Source organism: Mobula birostris, chromosome 2 (assembly GCF_030028105.1).
Source record: "Mobula birostris isolate sMobBir1 chromosome 2, sMobBir1.hap1, whole genome shotgun sequence".
Taxonomy (NCBI): domain Eukaryota; kingdom Metazoa; phylum Chordata; class Chondrichthyes; order Myliobatiformes; family Myliobatidae; genus Mobula; species Mobula birostris.
In genome coordinates, this window is record NC_092371.1 from 164,280,292 (window position 1) to 164,298,937 (window position 18,646).

The following is an 18,646-nucleotide window of genomic DNA, read 5'->3' on the forward strand; positions in this document are numbered from 1 at the left end:
GTCTGCTAATGAGAATACTTTCTCTCTTCATAACTAGTTATGATCTTGTATGCCTTTTCAGTGAAATGCGTAGCAGTGTTTGGAAACAGCCAGAGATGAAAAAATATTTCCTGGAACCAGCAAACTTTATATGTCTGTAAATACATCTGAGCTGCACAAAGTAATTGTTACACAATGTGTTAGAACTGGGTCTTTTGTAATTGGCTTCTGTAATAATGAAAAATTATCAGTATCATTTCCTTGGTGCATGCAAAAGTGTCTTGTCAGAAAACACTGTCATCAGCACTAATGTAAGAGAGTCAGCAGACTTGTTATTTATGAGTCTCATTCATTCTAAGGTCTGAGCTGGATTATACAGCGAAGAAAGCTAGTCGGTGAGGAATTTGTACATAGTCCTTCGTGACCACATTGGTTTCCTCTGGGTGCTCTGATTTCCTCCCACATTCCAAAGACGTAGAGGATAGGGTTAGTGATTTGTGGGCATGCTATGTGGAGGACAGAAGCAAGGCAGCTCTTGTGGGCTCTCCAGCACAATCCTTCCTGATTTAACTTGACGCATACAATGCATTTCACTGCAAGTTTCAGTGTACATGTAAGAAATCAAGTTTATTTTTATCTTTTGTGCTTTTAATACTTTGGGAGGGAGGGAAAGCCACTGCCTGGATTGAGTACTGAAAAGCTTGATACTGGGCAGCCTCTAAGGAGTATCTGGTTTTCCGAACACTTGTCATAGCTCAGAGAGACGTGAAGGAGGGAATTGGGAAATAACAAACAGGCTTTTTGTAAGAGGATGTTTCAATAGAATTGTAATAAATGCGTGAAGAGCATGACAAAATGCTGTGCAGAAACAACCGGGTTCTGGGTGGCATGGTAGTGGTAACTGGTAGCTTTACGGCTTTATAGCTCTAGCGATCACGATCGGGGTTCAAATCCCACTGTGCTGTCTGTAAGGAGTTTGTGCATTCCCCCACCTGACCACACGGCTTTCCTCTCTGGGTGCTCCAGTTAGCCACATTAAAAAGATGTATGGGTTGGGGATAATAAATTATGGGCACACTGTACACTGGTGCCAGAAGTGTGGTGGCACATGCGAGCTGCCCCCAGCCATCCACAGACTGCATTGGTTGTTGATGCAAATCATGCATCTCACTGTGTGTTCTTCTGTACATGTGACAAATAAAGTTAATCTTTGACAAAGCTGGCCTTTAGATCCATCCTGGTCGCTCACCAGACCTCAGCAGGCTCCTCTTGAGCCTCCTCCTCTCCTTCTGTTGCCATTTTTCCTACTGTTTTTATTGAGCTTCTCCTGAAAGATCAACTTAATCAGTCCCTGTTGGAGCAAGTCCCATGTTCTCAGGGTAAAGATGTTCCTCTGAAATTCCCAACTGTATTCATTCATTCAGTTATTACCCTTCAACCATCAGGCACCTGAACCATCATGGATAACTTCACTCACTTCAACACTGAACTAATTCCGCAAACCATGGACTCCATAAGACCACAATACATAGGAGCAGAATTAGACCATTTGGCCCATCGAGTCAGCTCCACCATTCAATCATGGCTAACCCTTGATTCCCCTGCTCAGCCCCACTCCCTGGCCATTTCCCCATAACCTTTAATGTTGTGTCTAATCAAGAACCTATCAATCTCCACCTTAAATACATCCAACGACCTGGCCTCCACGGCTGCCTGTGGTAACAAATTCCACAAATTCACCACCCTCTGGCTAAAGAAATTTCTTTGTATCTCTGCTTCAAATGGATGCGCCTCTATTGTGAGGCTGTGCCTTCTTGTCCTAGACTCCCCCACCATGGGAAGCATCCTTTCCACATCTACTCTGTCTAGGCCTTTCGACATTCGAAAGCTTCAATGAGATTACCCCTCATTCTTCTAAATTCGAGTAAGTACAGGCACAGAGCCATCAAACGTTCCTCAGATGATAACCCTTTCATTCACAGAATCATCCTTGTGAACCTCCTCTGAACCCTCTCCAATGCCAGCACATCTTTTCATAAATAAGCAACCCAAAACTGTTTACAATACTCAAGGTGAGGCCTCGCCAGTGCCTTATAAAGCCTCAGCATCACATCCCTGCTCTTGTATTCTAGACCTCTTGAAATTAATGCTAACATTGCATTTGCCTTCCTCACCACTGACTCTATCTGCAGGTTAACTTTGAAGATGTTCTGCACGATGACTCCCAAGTCCCTTTGCATTTCAGATTTTTGTAGTTCCTCCCTGTTTAGAAAATAGTCTGCACATTTATTTCTACTACCAAAGTGCACGACACACCTATCTGCCAAATCATCCTGTTTCTACCCTCACTGACTCATGGCACAGGTAGCAATTCAGAAATTGCGACCCTGAATGTCTTGCTTCTTAGCTTTCTACTAAGCTTTCTAAATTCTCTCTTCAGGACCTCTTTGCTTTTCCTTCCCATGTCATTGGTACCAATATGTACCAAGACTTCTGGCTGCTCTCCCACAACACGATATGAGACATTCCTGACCCTGGTGTCTGAGAGGGAACATAACATCCAGGTGTCCCATTCACATCCACAGAATCTCCTGTCTATTCCTCTGATTATTGAGCCCCCTATCACAACTGCTCCTCTCTGCTCCGTCTTTCCCTTCTGCACCCACGGACCCATGCTTACTGCCAGTGACCTGGTCTCCATAGCATTCCCCTGGGAAGTCATCCCCTGCTACAGTTATTGAGGGGAATGATCACAAGTGTGCTCTGCCTATTTACCTTCCCATTCCTCCTCCTGACAATCACCCAGCTACCTGCATCTTGCAACTTAGGGGTGACTACTTCCCTGTAACTCCAGTCGATGATCTCCTCACTCTCCCGTACAAGCTGAAGGTCATCCAGTTGCTGCTGCAGATCCCTAACACAGTCTTCAAGGTGCTGCAGCTGGATGATGCACTTCAGACAGATGTAGTTCCCTGAGAGGTTCTAGGTAACATCTGGCATGAAGAGCACACAATGGCCATTTACCAAGTACCCCTGACACAGTAGGAAAAAAAGGAAACCTAATAGAAACTTACCCAGAGCCTACACCTCTTCTGAGCCGAAGCCTCCTTTGAGCAAAAGCTTGACACTCCCATTCTTACCACTGGCCCACTCCCAACAATGGCTGCTCTGCTTGTCCCTTCTGTACTTTTATTTACTGATTGGGCTGCCGGAATTACACCAAACACCCGTGAATCACTCCTTTTCAACGAGCGCCACCAACCTGCGAGAAACCTCCTCATTGTGAGCTACTCCTGCAGCTGATTGGGCTGCTGGAAAGACTCACTTTCAAGGACTCTACAACTCATGTTCTCAATATTATTCATTATTGATTTATTATTATTTGTTTTTCGTCTGTATTGCACAGTTTGTCTTCTTTTGCACATTGGTTATTTGTCCATCTATGTTTCTGTGTAGTTTTTCATTGATTCTATTGTGGGTTTTTCATTTTTGCAGCTACTGTGAATGTCCTTTCAGAACATTTGAAGTTATTGCTCTATATCTCATTTTTAAGGTTTGATGCAATGACAGTTCAAAGGTAATGGAACATTCCAGCAAACCACTATGCACAGTGGGAATACCTTCACTTCATGAAATGCAGTGACTCAAGAAGACGATATTCCCAACCACCAACTGTTCACAGTCAATTAGCAATGAGCAATAAATTAGTTAGCTATGCTCATATTCCATGAATGTATAAAAGAAAAGGACAGAGCCTTTAGTCAGATGGAACATTATGGTTGGGGGGAGGTTCCTAAGCAGTGCATGAAGTATTAGATGGTTTATTTCAAAGAATGCTTTAGGCATGAATAGTCTTGTGGTTGTCACCATCTTGTCATATCTAACGAAGGGGAGGTACCATAGCATAGTGGTTAGCATAATGCTATTTCAGTGCCTGTGACCCCGGTTCAGTTCCCGCTGCTGTCTGCAAGGAGTTTACTTATTCTCCCCATGAACGTGTCGGTCTCCTTCCACATCCCAAAGACATGCGGATCAGTGGGTTAACTGGTCACATGGGTTAACTGGTCACATGGGTGTAACTAGGTGGCGTGGGCTTGTTGGAACGCAAAGGACTGTCACCGTGCCGTATGTCTTAATAAGAAATAAAGACACTGCGTCATAAAGGTAGCAACGCCTGAATTTAAACATCAGTCACCACCATCCACACCAATCATAAACAAATGCTTATATCAAATATTAATTAATATTACCAGATGCTGAACATTTGTGTTAGCAGAAGGGTTGCTCGTAGTGCATAGATAGGTCAAGGAATTGAGGATTATAGGGAACTGGCACAGAAGAGGAGTTGAGGCCGGCACAGAAGAGGAGTTGAGGCCGGCACAGATTAGCCATCTCTGCCCAGGGAAGCAGTTGAGGCTTCCTCACTAAATATATTTAAGAAACAGTTAGATAGGTTTTTACATAGTAAGGGAATTAAGGGTTATGGGGAAAAGGCAGGTAGATGGAGCTGAGTTTACGGACAGATCAGCTATGATCTTATTGAATGGTGGGGCAGGCTCGATGGGCCGCATGGCCTGCTCCTGCTCCTATTTCTTATGTTCTTATGAGAGTGTGTGTAAAACATACTACAACCAGCTTCTCAGTGATGTGTTGCGCAGCTCACATCAGAGTTCAAACTAAATGTATTATCAAAGTACACGTATGTCACCATGAGATTCTTGCAGGCAAAGAAATACAATAGAATTAATGAAAAATTACGTACAAACACTGAGAAGCAACCAACGTGCAAAAAGAGACAAACCGCAAATACTAACTAACTAACTAAATAAGTAAATACAGGGGACACAAGTTGAAATGCCCTTGAAAGTGAGTCCATAGGTTGTGGAATCAGATCAGTATTGAGATGAGTGAAGTTATCCACACTGATTCAGGAGCCTGATGGTTGAGGAGTAATAGCTGTTCCTTAACCTGGTGGTGTGAAGACACCGTTCAATTTCCCATGACAAAGTAATTGACAAAGCTGAAGAGTTGGATTGTGGTAACCTCGTTGAACCTGAACTTTACACTTGCCAATCCACATTGCTTAGATCCTCTGATGTCAGTGGTACTGTGGGGATGGTGTGAATATTGCACAAATGCAACTTCCTGCCTTCTAGTGGATTTATTTTTCTCTCTCACACTTACAGATCCTGCTGAAGGAGTTCGAGACACGGAAGCCACAACACGAGCAGTTGAAAATGGCCGCTGAGGGTATCTTGAGTCGACCGGATGGCTCTGCTCCAACCTCGGGCCTTGTCAGTGACCAGCTAGCTGCTGTAACGCAGAAATGGGACAGTCTGACTGGGCAGCTGGTTGACCGCTCTAACCTCATTGACCAGGCTATCATCAAAAGCACCCAGTACCAAAATCTAGTCCGGCACCTCTCAAGCAAGCTGAGCACCCTGGATGCTAAACTGGCTAGTCAGCCGCCGATTGATGCCCAGCCAGAAGCCCTGAAGCGCCAGCTGGATGTGGCCAGTGAACTCCGGGCGGAGCTAGAGCAGGAGGAGAAGGGCTTGCAGGAGGCCAAGGCCCTCTGTGAGGAGATCTCAGTCCTCGTCGGTGAGCAGTACCTGAGGGCTGAGCTCACCAGGCAGTTGGACAATGTCGTGAAGCCGTTTCAGGATCTTGAGGAGCGAGCAGGTGCGCCAATGAACCGCAGCATTGAATTGGCAATGATTTTTGTTTTCAAGAGTTAAACAGAAAATGCTTCAAATACTCTGGGTAGGGACCTCAGTTTTATGACCTTTCATTGAAACTGGAAGTTCATCATCCTAGCATCTGCAGTTTTTGCTTATCAACCAGGTATAGGTGAGAGAGTATAGAATACAGTACAGGCTCTTCAGCCCACTATGTTATTCCAACCTTTTCACCTAGTCTTAGATCAATTTAACCATTCGCTCTCACATAGCCCTGTATTTTTCTTTCTTCCATGTTCCTATCTAGATGTTTCTTAAGTGTCCTAAATGTATCTGCCTCTAGGCCAGCAGCATGTTCCATGTACTCACCTCTCTCAGTGTAAAAAGCCTGCCCCTGACATCGCTCCTCCAATATTCTTAAAATGAAGTCTCCTTGTATTAGCCACTTCTTCCCTGGGAATAGTCTTTGGCTTTCCACTTTATCTATGCCTCTTATCACCTTGTATACCTGTCTCAGGTTAAGTTTAGATAATTGATGGGGTTAAAGCAAACATAAAGTTAGAGAGTAACACAACACAGAAACAGGCCCTTTGTCTCAACTTGCCCATATTGACCAAGAACTATATCCACACTATTCCCATTTCCTGCGTTTGACCATATAACTCTGAGCCTCTCTATCCATGTATCTGTCTAAAAGTCTCTGAAATGTTATCGTACATATCTCAACCAAAAAGTTAATGGCTACGTGGATCTGAAATTACAGTAATGAGTGCTGGAAAGATACAGAATGAAGAGAACAATCTGAAAATGCAGCTGAAGATGTGTCCAAAATGTTGACCTTTATTTCTATCGTGTTTGTTAATGTGTACTACAACTCTGAGCAGTGATGATGAAGGGTCTGAGCCCAAAATGAAACTGTTTATTCACCTCCGTAGATGCTGCCTGACTTACAAAGTTCCTCCTCCAGCATTTTGTGTGTGTGTGTTACTCTGAGCAGTTTCTGCTTTAATTTTTTTATAGGCTTTTTAACTCTTTCCTTACCCTCGACTTGCTTTACACCTGCATTTCATGTTTTCACTTCTTACTTGAGAAACTTTATGAATTCCCATCAGAGATGCAGAGAATGGCTGATGAAGTAAAAATAATCTTAATCAGAGACTTTGCTGATGGCAATCAAAAAACTGCAAATGGTGCTAATCTATTTTTTTTAAAACTGAAATTGCTGAACAGGTCAGGTAATGTCTGTAGAGAGGAAACAAAGTTAAAGTTTTAAGTTGAAGATCCTTTGAACAATTAAAGATTAAATTACTGATCAGTTCATTTATAAAATATGGGGTTCATCACAGCTGGCACTATAGAAACACCAGCTGAATTTTTCAGTGCGTTTTGAAAGGAGATTTGACCAGTAGGAGAGTAAGCTGAATAATAAACAATGACCAAAGCCCAGGAACTGAGCTGTTAGGTCACAGGAGTGAAAAGAGCCCAAGCTATCCCTCAATTTTCACTTGCCTTTATGATCCTGGCCACAAGTAAGCTTCCCATATCAATGGATTTCTCCAGTGTTCTAAAGAGAAGGGCTTCTGGGGTTCACACAAATAAACCTTTGAAGATGATAAAACAAATAGAGAAGGACTGATAATGCCTTAGTTTAGCAAACAGAGACACTAATTGCAATAGTAAAACTTAAAAATAAAACTGGATTGGATTCAGTATCCAAATCTAAAATGAGAGATAGGAACAAATTTATTAATTTGTACGATAAACACATTTCTTCTACTGGGACTAGGGATGTGGGATTTCAGTTACGTGAAGAGATTGATAGATTAGCTTTATTTTAAAATTTGAAACATACAGCGAAATGCATCATTTGCATCACAATCATCGCAGTCTGCTCCACAATTCCACCTTGGCTGAATCATTATCCTTTTCAATCCCTTGTCCTTCTCCCCATACGCTTTGATGCCCTTACTAATCAAGAAACTATCAACCTCTGTTTTAAATATACCCAATGACTTGGCCTCCAGAGCCGTCTGTGGCAATGAATTCTCCAGATTTACCACCTTATGACTAAGAATTCTTCATCTCTGTTCTAAAGGTTCATACTTTTCATCTGAGGCTGTGCTCTGTGGTCCAAGACACTCCCACTATTGGAAAAGTTCTCTCCATGTCCACGCTATGCCTGTCTTTCAATATTCAGAGACTGTATACATGCTGTAGGTTTTGTTCTATATGGGGTGGGAAATAAGGAAGCCACAAAATAATGCATTACAATTATTTTTATTTTTGCTAAAGGGAAACGAGTGCATCAACTTCAGTCAGCACTGGCTAATTCCGAGCAGTTCCAAAAGATGTTTGATGATTTCCAAGCCTGGATAGGTGGAAAAAGTGATGAGCAGAGGCAGAGGGCTCCTATATCATGTAAGCTGGACCTCCTCCACTTGTTGATCGATGAGCAGGCAACATTTCAGAAATCCTTGGCCCAGAAGGCTGGCTCCTATGAGATGATCATGGCAGAAGGCGAATTGCTCCTTCAGAATATGCAGCCTGGGGTAGAGAAGACCACCTTGCAGGAACAACTTGCAGCCCTCAGGAGCACCTGGGAAGACCTGTCCAAGCAAGTGGAAAGCAGGCATGAGAAACTGAGAGACTGTTTGCAGAAAGCCCAGAAGTACAGAGAATGCACTGAACACCTTCTACCGTGGATAAAAGAATGTGAAGCAAAGTCCTCGCAAGTACAAGTGTGTAGTGATGTGGCCGTAATCGAGTCCTCCTTGGCAAGCATTAAAGCCCTACAGAATGACGTGGACAAACATCGGAGGGCGCTTGAGAATTTAAATAATGCTGCAGACTGCTTGATCGAAGCTAGCCAGGCAGACGTGGAGGAAATTCGGAGTGAGAAGGCATTCGTCAGCCAGCAGGTGGATTTGATCAGTGACCAGCTCCGCCTGAAAAAGGATTCCCTGGATGAGATGGCCAAATGCATGAAGGAGTTTCAGCAGTCTCTCAGAGATACGAAGGAGCAGTTAGAGGGGGCCAAACAGCAACTGGATCACCATGACACACTTGGGCCACAAGCGTACAGTAACAAGTGCTTGACCAATCTGAATGCCCAGCAGAAGATGCTTCAGGCTTTGACATCACAAGTGGAGAAGGTCAAGTGTCTTGCTCAGAGATTGACCTCTGCTGCCTCTGACAGTGAAGACGCATCCTTGCTTCTGCAGCAGGCTAATGCTTTACAAGAAGACTACGAGTCGGTGAGCCAGCAAGTACGAGAAAGGTGCTCCTCCTTGGAGGTCAAGCTCCAAGGTATTGGGCAGTTTCAGAACAATATCCGGGAGATGTTTTCCTTATTTGCTGACCTCGATGATGAACTGGATAGCATGGCTCCTGTGGGAAGGGAGTTGGATTGCCTTCATACTCAGAAAGATGACATCCAAGGCTTCATCGTCAAACTCCAGGAGCTAACGGCAAACATTGAAGTCACGAAGAAGGAGAGCAAGCAGATGCTGGAGTCCTCCAGCTCTCCAGATTTATTGGGGTTAAAGCGGGACTTGGAGGCTTTAAGCAAACAGTGCAATAAGCTGCTGGACAGAGCAACAGTCAGACAGGAGCAGGTGGAAGGCACCCTCATGCACGTTGAGGAATTCAACAACAGATACAAAATGTTCAGCGAGCTCATGACCACAGCTGAGGAACATGAGGAGAATCAGGGCAGCGTTGGAATGGAAACAGAGGTCATCAACCAGCAACTGGAATCATTCAAGGTATGGCTTCATTTCTCAATCTGTCTCTCAGCATAGAAATTAATTGGCTGTTTAATTAATGTTGGGTTATTTTGATGAGATCTGCACAACTTGTGGTCCTGAACTGATGAGTCGCCGTACTTTGAGGAGTTTTGGCCAATGTAAAATCAGGTGGAAGTGAAACTCTGGCTATTTTGTCTCTGATTTCCAGGTACAAGTAGTGTTTTCAGTTTCTAAAGTATGACTTTTAGAGACTCTTAGGTATGCACACGGATGAAATTAAAATGGAAGTGTATGGTCGAATTTGGAGAGAAGGGTTAGGTCGATCTTGGAGTAGGTTAATGGGTGAGCTCAACGTTGTGGTTTAAAGGCCCAGAATGTGCCTTATTGTTATGTTCTACGTTATGACAGCTTGGAATCATTTTGGTTTTTCTTACTATCTCGCCCTCCTCAAAACCACAGCTCACCCTGCCCTGAACAACACCTTCCCTGTTTTTATCTTCCAGCTCTACCTTTTTGTTTCTCCTAAAGATTGTGGACTTAATTACAGAAAGTTATACCTTAAAAGGAGGCTGTTTGGCCCATTGGGCTCTTGTTATTTCCAATGACTAAGCTGGTTCATGTGAAAGACTGGAATTGAAAACAGAAGGAAGAGGAATATGTAATGAGTTTGGCATCAAAAGTCGATAAATCATCTGCTTCGCTGAAAGTTAGCCCTAGCTTTTAAGAGATTCAAGATTGTTTAATGTCATTTCGAGTACACGATGTAAAGGAGAACGAAATAATGTTTACTCCGGATCTGATGCAGCACAAAAAAACTTAGTAAGATAAAGAACATAATAATAAAATAATAAGCAGCCTAATAATAATATTAACAGCGTTGTTTAACAAGCACTGTTAAACAACAGTGTCACATTTCCATCTTTGCAACTTAATAATAAAAAACACAATGAATGTAAATACATAAGATAGTTTATACACATTGATCGTATGTCGATGAAGTGACTCTATGTACAGAGGTGTCCGTATATAAGGTGGCTGACAGGAAATGATATAGTAGTGGTGGTAACTGGATATATTTCTGTACATATGTTCTGTATAAGGGAGGGAGATATTTGTTCTCATTGTCTAAAGGCATGGAGCAGAGGGATGCAAAGGTGGAAATGTGACACTGCTGTTTAACAGACTAAATAATTCCAAGCAAAGCAGCCTGATACCTGTGACAAGCAAATTAGTGGGCAAAGCTCTCGGAGACTGTATGAACCATTATTTCAAAAGGCTCAGTGTAATCAAGGGTAGGCAGTAAGGAGCCGTTGGTTATGATAAAAGTAAGTCTTAGATGCTATAAACTTTTACATTGTCCAGTGCTTATTTGTGACTGTGGTACTATCTACCCATACCTGCCTCAGTTCTTGTTCCACCACTCTCCCTGGTCCTTATTGTAATTGTTTTCAGTGATCTTTCTCAGTGACTGAAACCTATAATTACCTATTTGTTCAGCCCGTGGACTGAGGGGTCTGGTATTGTCCCCATATTGTTTAACACGATTAACAAAGCATAAACAAAACTGTTATCCAGTGGTCCAAATAGTAATGACAAGATAAAGATGTTTCTTGCTATTTATAGTTTGAAAGATGTATGTACTTGACTATTAACAGAAGAGTTTGGAGCTTCAAGCCCACCCAAGGTTGGTTGATTAGATAGCATGGCATGTGGATGTATATAAAAGCGAGTACAAAGAGACTGTGAAATATGTTTCGCTGAGACAATGAAGCCTGGGTGGAGGGTGTGTGTGGAATGTAAACACAGTGGTTTGAGTGAATGGCTTGTTCACCTGCACTGTAGATGTTGTGAGCTATTTTGTAAAAGGTCAGACTGCCTTTAACTCAACCCTAACATAGATCCAGAGCTACACAAAACAATGGCTCAGGAGTGCTAAAGGAATTTACGACAAACAGTTCTGCATGTAAATAATTTAGAATTTATGTTTCATGAAGAATATTATGAATAAGAAGCTCTTTGCTGGTTGGATAATGGGGAGAGCAACAAAACATGTTAAGATGAGGGAATAAAGGAATGGAAGAAAGAACAGGAAAAGGTGAGGGGATGAAGATTGAAGGGAAGACGACAGTTTCAAATTCTCTGTCACTGGCGGCTACTAACTTCAAGTGTTTGTTGTTCTCAGATGCACCCTATACTAACACATGTGTAATGGCATTTTAAATGGTTCAGCATGGTCTAGTTGGGCTGAAGGGCCTGTTTCTATGTTACTTGTATGAAAAAAAACATGAGGTTACACAGGGTGTGGTAGATGTTTGGTGCCCACTGTCAGGGATCGTGGTAGAGGCCGATACATTGGGGACGTTCAAGAGACTCTTAGATAGGCACATGGATGAAAGACAAATGGAGGGCTATGTAGGAGAGAAGAGCTAGATTAATCTTAGAGTAGGTTAAAAGGTCGCACAACGATGTGGGCTGAAGGGCCTGTACTGTGTTGCACTGTTCTATATTTGTTCAAAGCCATCTCTTTCTACCCTATCCTTGATGTTGAAGCAAACTCCAGCCCTGTGGCATCATGAGATCTATGAGCTCCTCTAATTCCAGACACTTTCCTTTCCTCCAGTCTTACTGATCATGTCCAGGCCTTCAGTTGCCTTTTTTACTAATTACAGGGACAACTTTAGGATGCTCTTTAAAATCTTCTTCTTTGACCAAGCTTAAATCTCCCAGTCAGTTCAGTGCCAGAACCTCAGCTCGGTCATTCACTGTCAGACTACATTTCTGAGAGATGCAATGACGTATTTGATAGATGCAGATACATTACAAACATTTAAGAAACTATTAAATAGGCAGATGGATAACAGAACCATGGAGGCCTATGTAGGAGGGAAGGGTTAGATTGATTTTGGCTGAAGGGTCTGTACTGTGCTGTAATTTTCTATGCGTGGAGGGAAATCGTCCGCCAGCTGGAAATTCCAGATGTGACCTAACAACGATTTCACTTTAAGAGAGTGCTCCTTTAAATCGATTATTTTAAGATATCCACTGTCCATTGTGGCAAGTAATGGTTTAGTTATAAATGGCAATGACACTCTTGGTTTGGGGAACAGAAGAATTGACCCTTATTCTTCCTGCTGACTTCCCATAGGATTACATGTGGCAGAAAATCAGAATAAAAATGATTAAGGTTGAGTAATTCTTTCCTCCCAGTCCCATCAGCATGTGTACTCAAACAAGCAGTGGTCTTGGAACTGAGTAATGAGATGTTGAAGAGAGGGTTGGGGAGTGGTGCTTGTGAGAATAATTGTTTTAATTTAAAGCTTTTTTTTCTTCTGGCATGAAAGCTTATCATAAATATTTTTAATATCACCACCAGAACTGTGTGTCCTCTGCTGTGTTTAAAACATGAGCCTGTTTTGGTTTCTAATCACCAGAATCATTTCTGGATATAATTCCCAGGCAGAATATTTTTGAAGTACTTCAAATATTGTGAAGTAAAAAGGCATGTTTAATAAAGAATATTGTCTCATCCATCATTCTGTACAATGCGTGATGCCGAGGAGATTGGAGCTTGTAAATAGAATGCTCCAGAATGTATCCAAACATCGTGACATTTGGACTAGTTTCAGGAAGTTACAGTTTGAAGCACAACTGGTCAGAACATTTGCATTTGCTGCTGGAAATGTAGAACATATAGATACAACTTCAGAATCAGAATCAGGCCATTCGTAAGCAAGATGAGGAAGCAAGAAATAATGAGGGAGAGGGAGCCTCTCTCATAGGCACAGTAAACACCAGATTGATTAATAGTTTAAAGTTTTGGGTTTGATTAATTTTTCATAAGGTTGTAGAGCAACGGCAGATGGTGGAGTTACAAGATGAATCAATCAAAATATTGTTTAAGTAGGGGCATTGGGAGAAGATTTGAGAAACTGAATGCTCTCTTCTACTCTACTGAATCTTCCATTTTATGATGCAAAACCTTAATCACAAGCAAAGAACATCAGAATTATCTCTGCCATTGGGAATAGTTTCATGTTTCTAAAGGTATGCAGATACATACAAATCTTTTCCTCTTCAGGTATTTATTCAATTCTCTTTGGAATATTGCTAATGCGTTCACATCTGACTCCCTTCAGACTTCGCTTTCCAATGTCACTGTTTATCATTATCAATATTGATCAGCAAAGCAACCATCAGTCCCAGTATCAGAGAAGGATCAAGGATCAGCTTTCTTTGCCATATGAATTTGCTGTGGTGCATTGGTGCTCCATACAACAAAAAAAAATTCAACAATTATACAGAATAAAGAGCTATATAAAAATAAAGTTAAAGGTTAAAATACGGATGCGGAATAAAATAGGCCATACGTGTTTTTAAGAGATCAGCTTTATTTATAGATGGGGCAGTAATGAAGATAAGCTGTCACTACCTATTAAATGGTCCCAATAGTGTGCATCTCAAATTGGCTGTGACAACCAAGTCCAGCTCCTGGCCGTCACGTATGGCTTAGCTACTATGCCAGGCAAAACTATTTCTACTTTGAGGAGAAAGGGCTAAGGTGGGTTATGGGCACTTTAAAACAAGTTGCTTTGGGCAGATGGGGTTCATCAGCCGTTGTTGGCAGCTCATCTGGAAGAAGGAAAACTCTTTATTGCAAACCTTTACTACCTTATGGCTTTACCCACTCATGGGAGTAAACTCTGAGGAAAATTCTGGAGCTAGAGTCTCTAAGGCAGTCCTACAGTCCTTAAGCCAGGACCCCAAATTTGGGCCATCTGGGGGGAATAATTCTTATAGTGATTTTTGGCAAGGTATACACCCCTAGTGCTAGAAAATATGTGATAGCATTGCAGTGGTGGTAGCATCGGGTTGCACGCATATACAGGATGTGACACTGTAAGTGCTTTTGCAGACAAAGGGAAGACAAGTGCCCTAAAGCTTCTGACCAGCAACAGGGAAACTCAGGACACATTCTTAGAGTTGGGTCAGGAATGGGACCTTTCCCCAGAACTGGTGGACAAACTGGAGGCATTTACATGTCTCCTGTATGCAACATGTGCCTGGAGGCGGAGGAGGTTGGGGAGGTCCTAAATGAATACTTTGCTTCAGTATTCACAAGTGAAAAGGACCTTGATCAGGATGAGGTCGAAATAGAACTGGCCTGTGTGCTGGACGATGTGGAGATTAAGGAAGAAGAAGTGTTGGATCTTCTTAAAAATATCAAGATTGGTAAGTCCCCAGGGCCGGATGTGATATACTCCAGGTTGCTGTGGGAAGTGAGAGAAGAGATCGCTGGAGCAGGAGTAATCTTTGAATCCTCTTTGGCTGCAGGGGAGCTGCCGGAGGATTGGAGAATGGTACATGTAGTTCCCTTGTTTAAAAAAGGTAATAGGGAGAATCCTGGGAACTATAGACTGGTGAGTCTTACGTCGGTGGTCTGCAAACTATTGGAAAGGATTCTTAAGAATAGGATCTACGAGCACTTGGAGAAGTACAGTCTACTCAAGGATAGTCAACATGGCTTTGTGAAGGGAAGGTCGTGCTTCACACGCCTAATTGAGTTTTTTGAAGAGGTAACAAAAGAAATTGATGAGAGTAGAGTGGTAGATGTGGTCTACATGGATTTTAGCAAGGCATTTGACAAGGTCCCCCACGAGAGACTCATCCAGAAAGTTATGAGGCATGGGATCAGTGGAACCTTGGCTGTTTGGATAAAAAATTGGCTTAAAGGAAGAAAGCAGAGGGTAGTAGTGGAGGGAAAGTATTCTGGCTGGAGGTCGGTGACTAGTGGAGTGCTGCAAGGATCTATCCTGGGACCCATGCTCTTTGTGATTTTTATAAATGACCTGGATGAAGAGGCGGAAGGATGGGTGAGTAAGTTTGCAGATGACACGAAGATTGGAGAAGTTGTGGATGGAGCTGTAGGTTGTCGAAGGTTACAAGAGGATATAGACAGGATGCAGAGTTGGGCAGAAAAGTGGCAGATGGAGTTCAATCCGGATAAGTTGAGGTGATGCATCTTGGAAGGACAAACTAGAAGGCTGAGTACAGGGTTAATGGTCGGTTACTTAAGAGTGTGGATGAACAGAGAGACCTTGGGGTTCAAATCCATACATCCCTCAAGGTCGCTGCACAGGTTGTTAGGATAGTTAAGAAGGCCTATGGGATGCTAGGCTTCATTAATAGGGGGATTGAGTTCAAGAGTAGAGAGGTCATGTTGCAACTCTACAAATCTCTGGTGCGACCCCACTTAGAGTATGTGTTCAGTTCTGGTCACCTCATTTTAGGAAGGATGTGGAAGCTATGGAGAGGGTGCAAAGGAGATTTACCAGGATGTTGCCTGGATTGGAAAACAAGTCTTATGAGGCAAGGTTAGCAGAGCTGGGACTTTTCTCTTTGGAGCGTAGAAGGATGAGAGGGGACTTGATAGAGGTCTACAAGATTATGAGAGGCATAGATAGGGTGGATAGCCAGTACCTGTTTCCTAGGGCACGAATAGCAAATACCAGAGGGCATATATACAAAGTTAAGGGAGGGAAGTTTAGGGAAGACATCAGGGGTAAGTTTTTTTTTTACACAGAGGGTTGTGGGTGCCTGGAATGACTTGCCAGGGATGGTGGTGGAGGCTAAAACATTAGAGGTATTTAAGAGCCTCTTGGACAAGCACATGGATCAAAGAAAAATAGAGGGTTACGGGGTAGTGTGGGTTTAGTACTTTTTTTTCAAGGAATATATGGGTCAGCACAACATCGAGGGCTGAAGGGCCTGTACTGTGCTGTAGTATTCTAGTGTCTAGTATGCCCCAAAAGCATTGACCACCAAGGTCAATGAGCTCAGGTATCACCTTTTCTGTGCCAAAAAAGGTGAAATTGAAAGTCATCAACTCCCACCATGCAAGGACTGCTTAACAAAACATGCACAGCGAGCCAACTACCAGGCTGGTATATGGAGAAGATGTTTGGGGAAGGACCCACAAGTGCCAAGCCTTGTTGACAGAGGATGGAAGATGGAGAAAGAAGAGGAAGCTGAACAGTTGGTGGTGCACTGGATGGAAGGCCAGCCAGCACCTGATGCCATCCTAGATCTGCTGGCCTGTAACTGTCCAGAAAAATGTTCACTCCCAAGATGTACGTGTGTTGTAAATGGCCTCAGATGTACCGACATGTGTAGACTGGCAGACTGTGAGAACCAGGCATCCATCTCAGAGTGTGTGGAAAGTTCAGATGAAGGCGTGGAGGATTTGGAAAATTATTATGATTATAAATTGGTTATGAAAGTATGGAAAACAAAGTATGGAAACCAGTCTTTGATTTAAATATATTCATTTTACAACCAAATGGGGCCCAGGTTATGGCCTTGTGGAACCCCACATTTGAATTATTGTACTGTGATTTTATATGCTATGACAAAATCTTAAGATTGTTTTGATTTGATACAACAATATGGAAAATATCAGGACATTGATAAAACTCCAGAAATCTCTCCAAATGGGGTTTTTTACTTTTTGGGGGGTGGGGTAACATTTTCTGCTGTACTAATGTTAATATGGAATATATACAAAAAGTGATTACTTATTTGAATTCCTGAATAAATTCTCTACAAATCCATGTGATTATATGTGTCCTAGGGTTTTCCAAAATAAACAACAGACAAATATTTTTCTAAAAATGAAATGATTCACTCTACTGAAATTGGGCACTGTAATGCGAGTGCCACCAATGAGATGGTTTTCAATGTAGAATTTTATAACAACATCTGATGAAAAGTGCTTGAACTCAGCTATCATTGTGACAAATTTCAATGTTGAGGGATCACTGATGACAAAATACCACTAGGTTGAATATATATGTTGTACTTTATATTAGCCGCTTTTCAGAAATGCTTATTTTAGGGTAGTGTTATAAAGCTCCCACTGGTGCAGTGCTATCATATATTTTCTAACTCTAGAGATGTGTACCTTGCCAAAAATCACTATGAGCATTATTCCCCTCATATGATACCGACCAACCCTACTGGCTCACGGACTATTTGAATTCAACGCTGACTGGCAATTCCTGTGATGCCACTGGTGCCAAATTGTGTCAGTCTCTGCCATTCCTTTGTGTTCATTAGCTGTGTGGAGTGGGGAAGTCTGCTACGTGGGCAGCAACTTTCTCTCCATATTGTACTGCTCTGCCTTGCATATCACGTAGGCAGCTAGGACACAACATCCATAGTCGGCCCGAACCAACAGTGGGGCCTCAAGCATTATTTGTCACATGTACGTCAAAACATAAGGTGAAAATGTGTCATTTGCATCAAATCAAATCAACAAGGGTTGTGCTGGGCAGTATCGCCTTGCTTCCAGTGCCAACCTAGCATACCCACACCTCGATGACCCTAACCTGTATGTCTTTGGAATATGGGAGGAAACTAGAGCCCTCGGTCATGGGGGGAGTGTATAAACTCCTTACAGACAGCAGCGGGAATTGAACCCTGATCTTACAGCTGGCTGCTGTGGAGTGTTGCGCTAACCATTACACTGCCATGACACCCAGTTCCCAGTTTGACCTTTTGCTTTTCCTCCTTTTCCTGTTTAACTTCCTATCTGATTCACTGGTGGAAGATCCCATTGAATCTGCTTCTACTAATCTTTCAGGCATTGTCGATCTCACTCTTCCCACCTTTCAGTTGTTTACTTTTTGGCAGTTGAAGTAGTATTATATCTACACCCAGTGGACTCTTTATTAGTACAATGTGTTGTGCATTCAGAGATGCTCTTCTGCACACCATTCTTATAATGCAAGGTTATTTGAGTTACTGTCGCCTTCCAATCAGCTTGAACCAGTCTGGCCATTCTCCTTTGACCTCTGTCATTAACAAGGCATTTTCACCCCTAGAACTGCTGCTTACTGAATGTTTTTTTTTGTTTTTTGCACCATTCTCTCTAACTCTAGGGACTATTGTGCATGAAAATCCCAGGAGATCAGCAGTTTCTGAGATACTCAAACCACCCTGTCTGGCAACAACAATAATTCCACAGTCAAAGTCACTTTGATCACACTTCTTCCCCATTCCGATGTTTGATCTGAAAAACAACTGCCCTGCTTGACTATGTCTGCATACTTTTATGCATTGAGTTGCTGTCACATGATTGGTTGATTAGATATTTGAATTAAAGATTCATTTATTATCAAAGCATGTATCTATGTACATCCCTGAAATTTGTCATCACCAGATAGCCATAAAACAAAGAAAGAATCC

The 18,646-nt window shown here is 42.4% G+C and overlaps 1 protein-coding gene across 20 annotated transcripts in view; it reads left to right on the forward strand.

The window, feature by feature from the left end:
• dst (dystonin) overlaps positions 1-18,646 on the forward strand; it is a 603,331-nt gene that overhangs the window by 412,902 nt on the left and 171,783 nt on the right. For all 20 annotated transcript variants that reach the window (XM_072250685.1, XM_072250715.1, XM_072250746.1 and 17 more), the window contains 2 exons: positions 5,166-5,661; positions 7,950-9,421. In XM_072250685.1, coding sequence (XP_072106786.1) covers positions 5,166-5,661; positions 7,950-9,421 — 1,968 coding nt within the window. The remainder of the gene's footprint in view (positions 1-5,165; positions 5,662-7,949; positions 9,422-18,646) is intronic.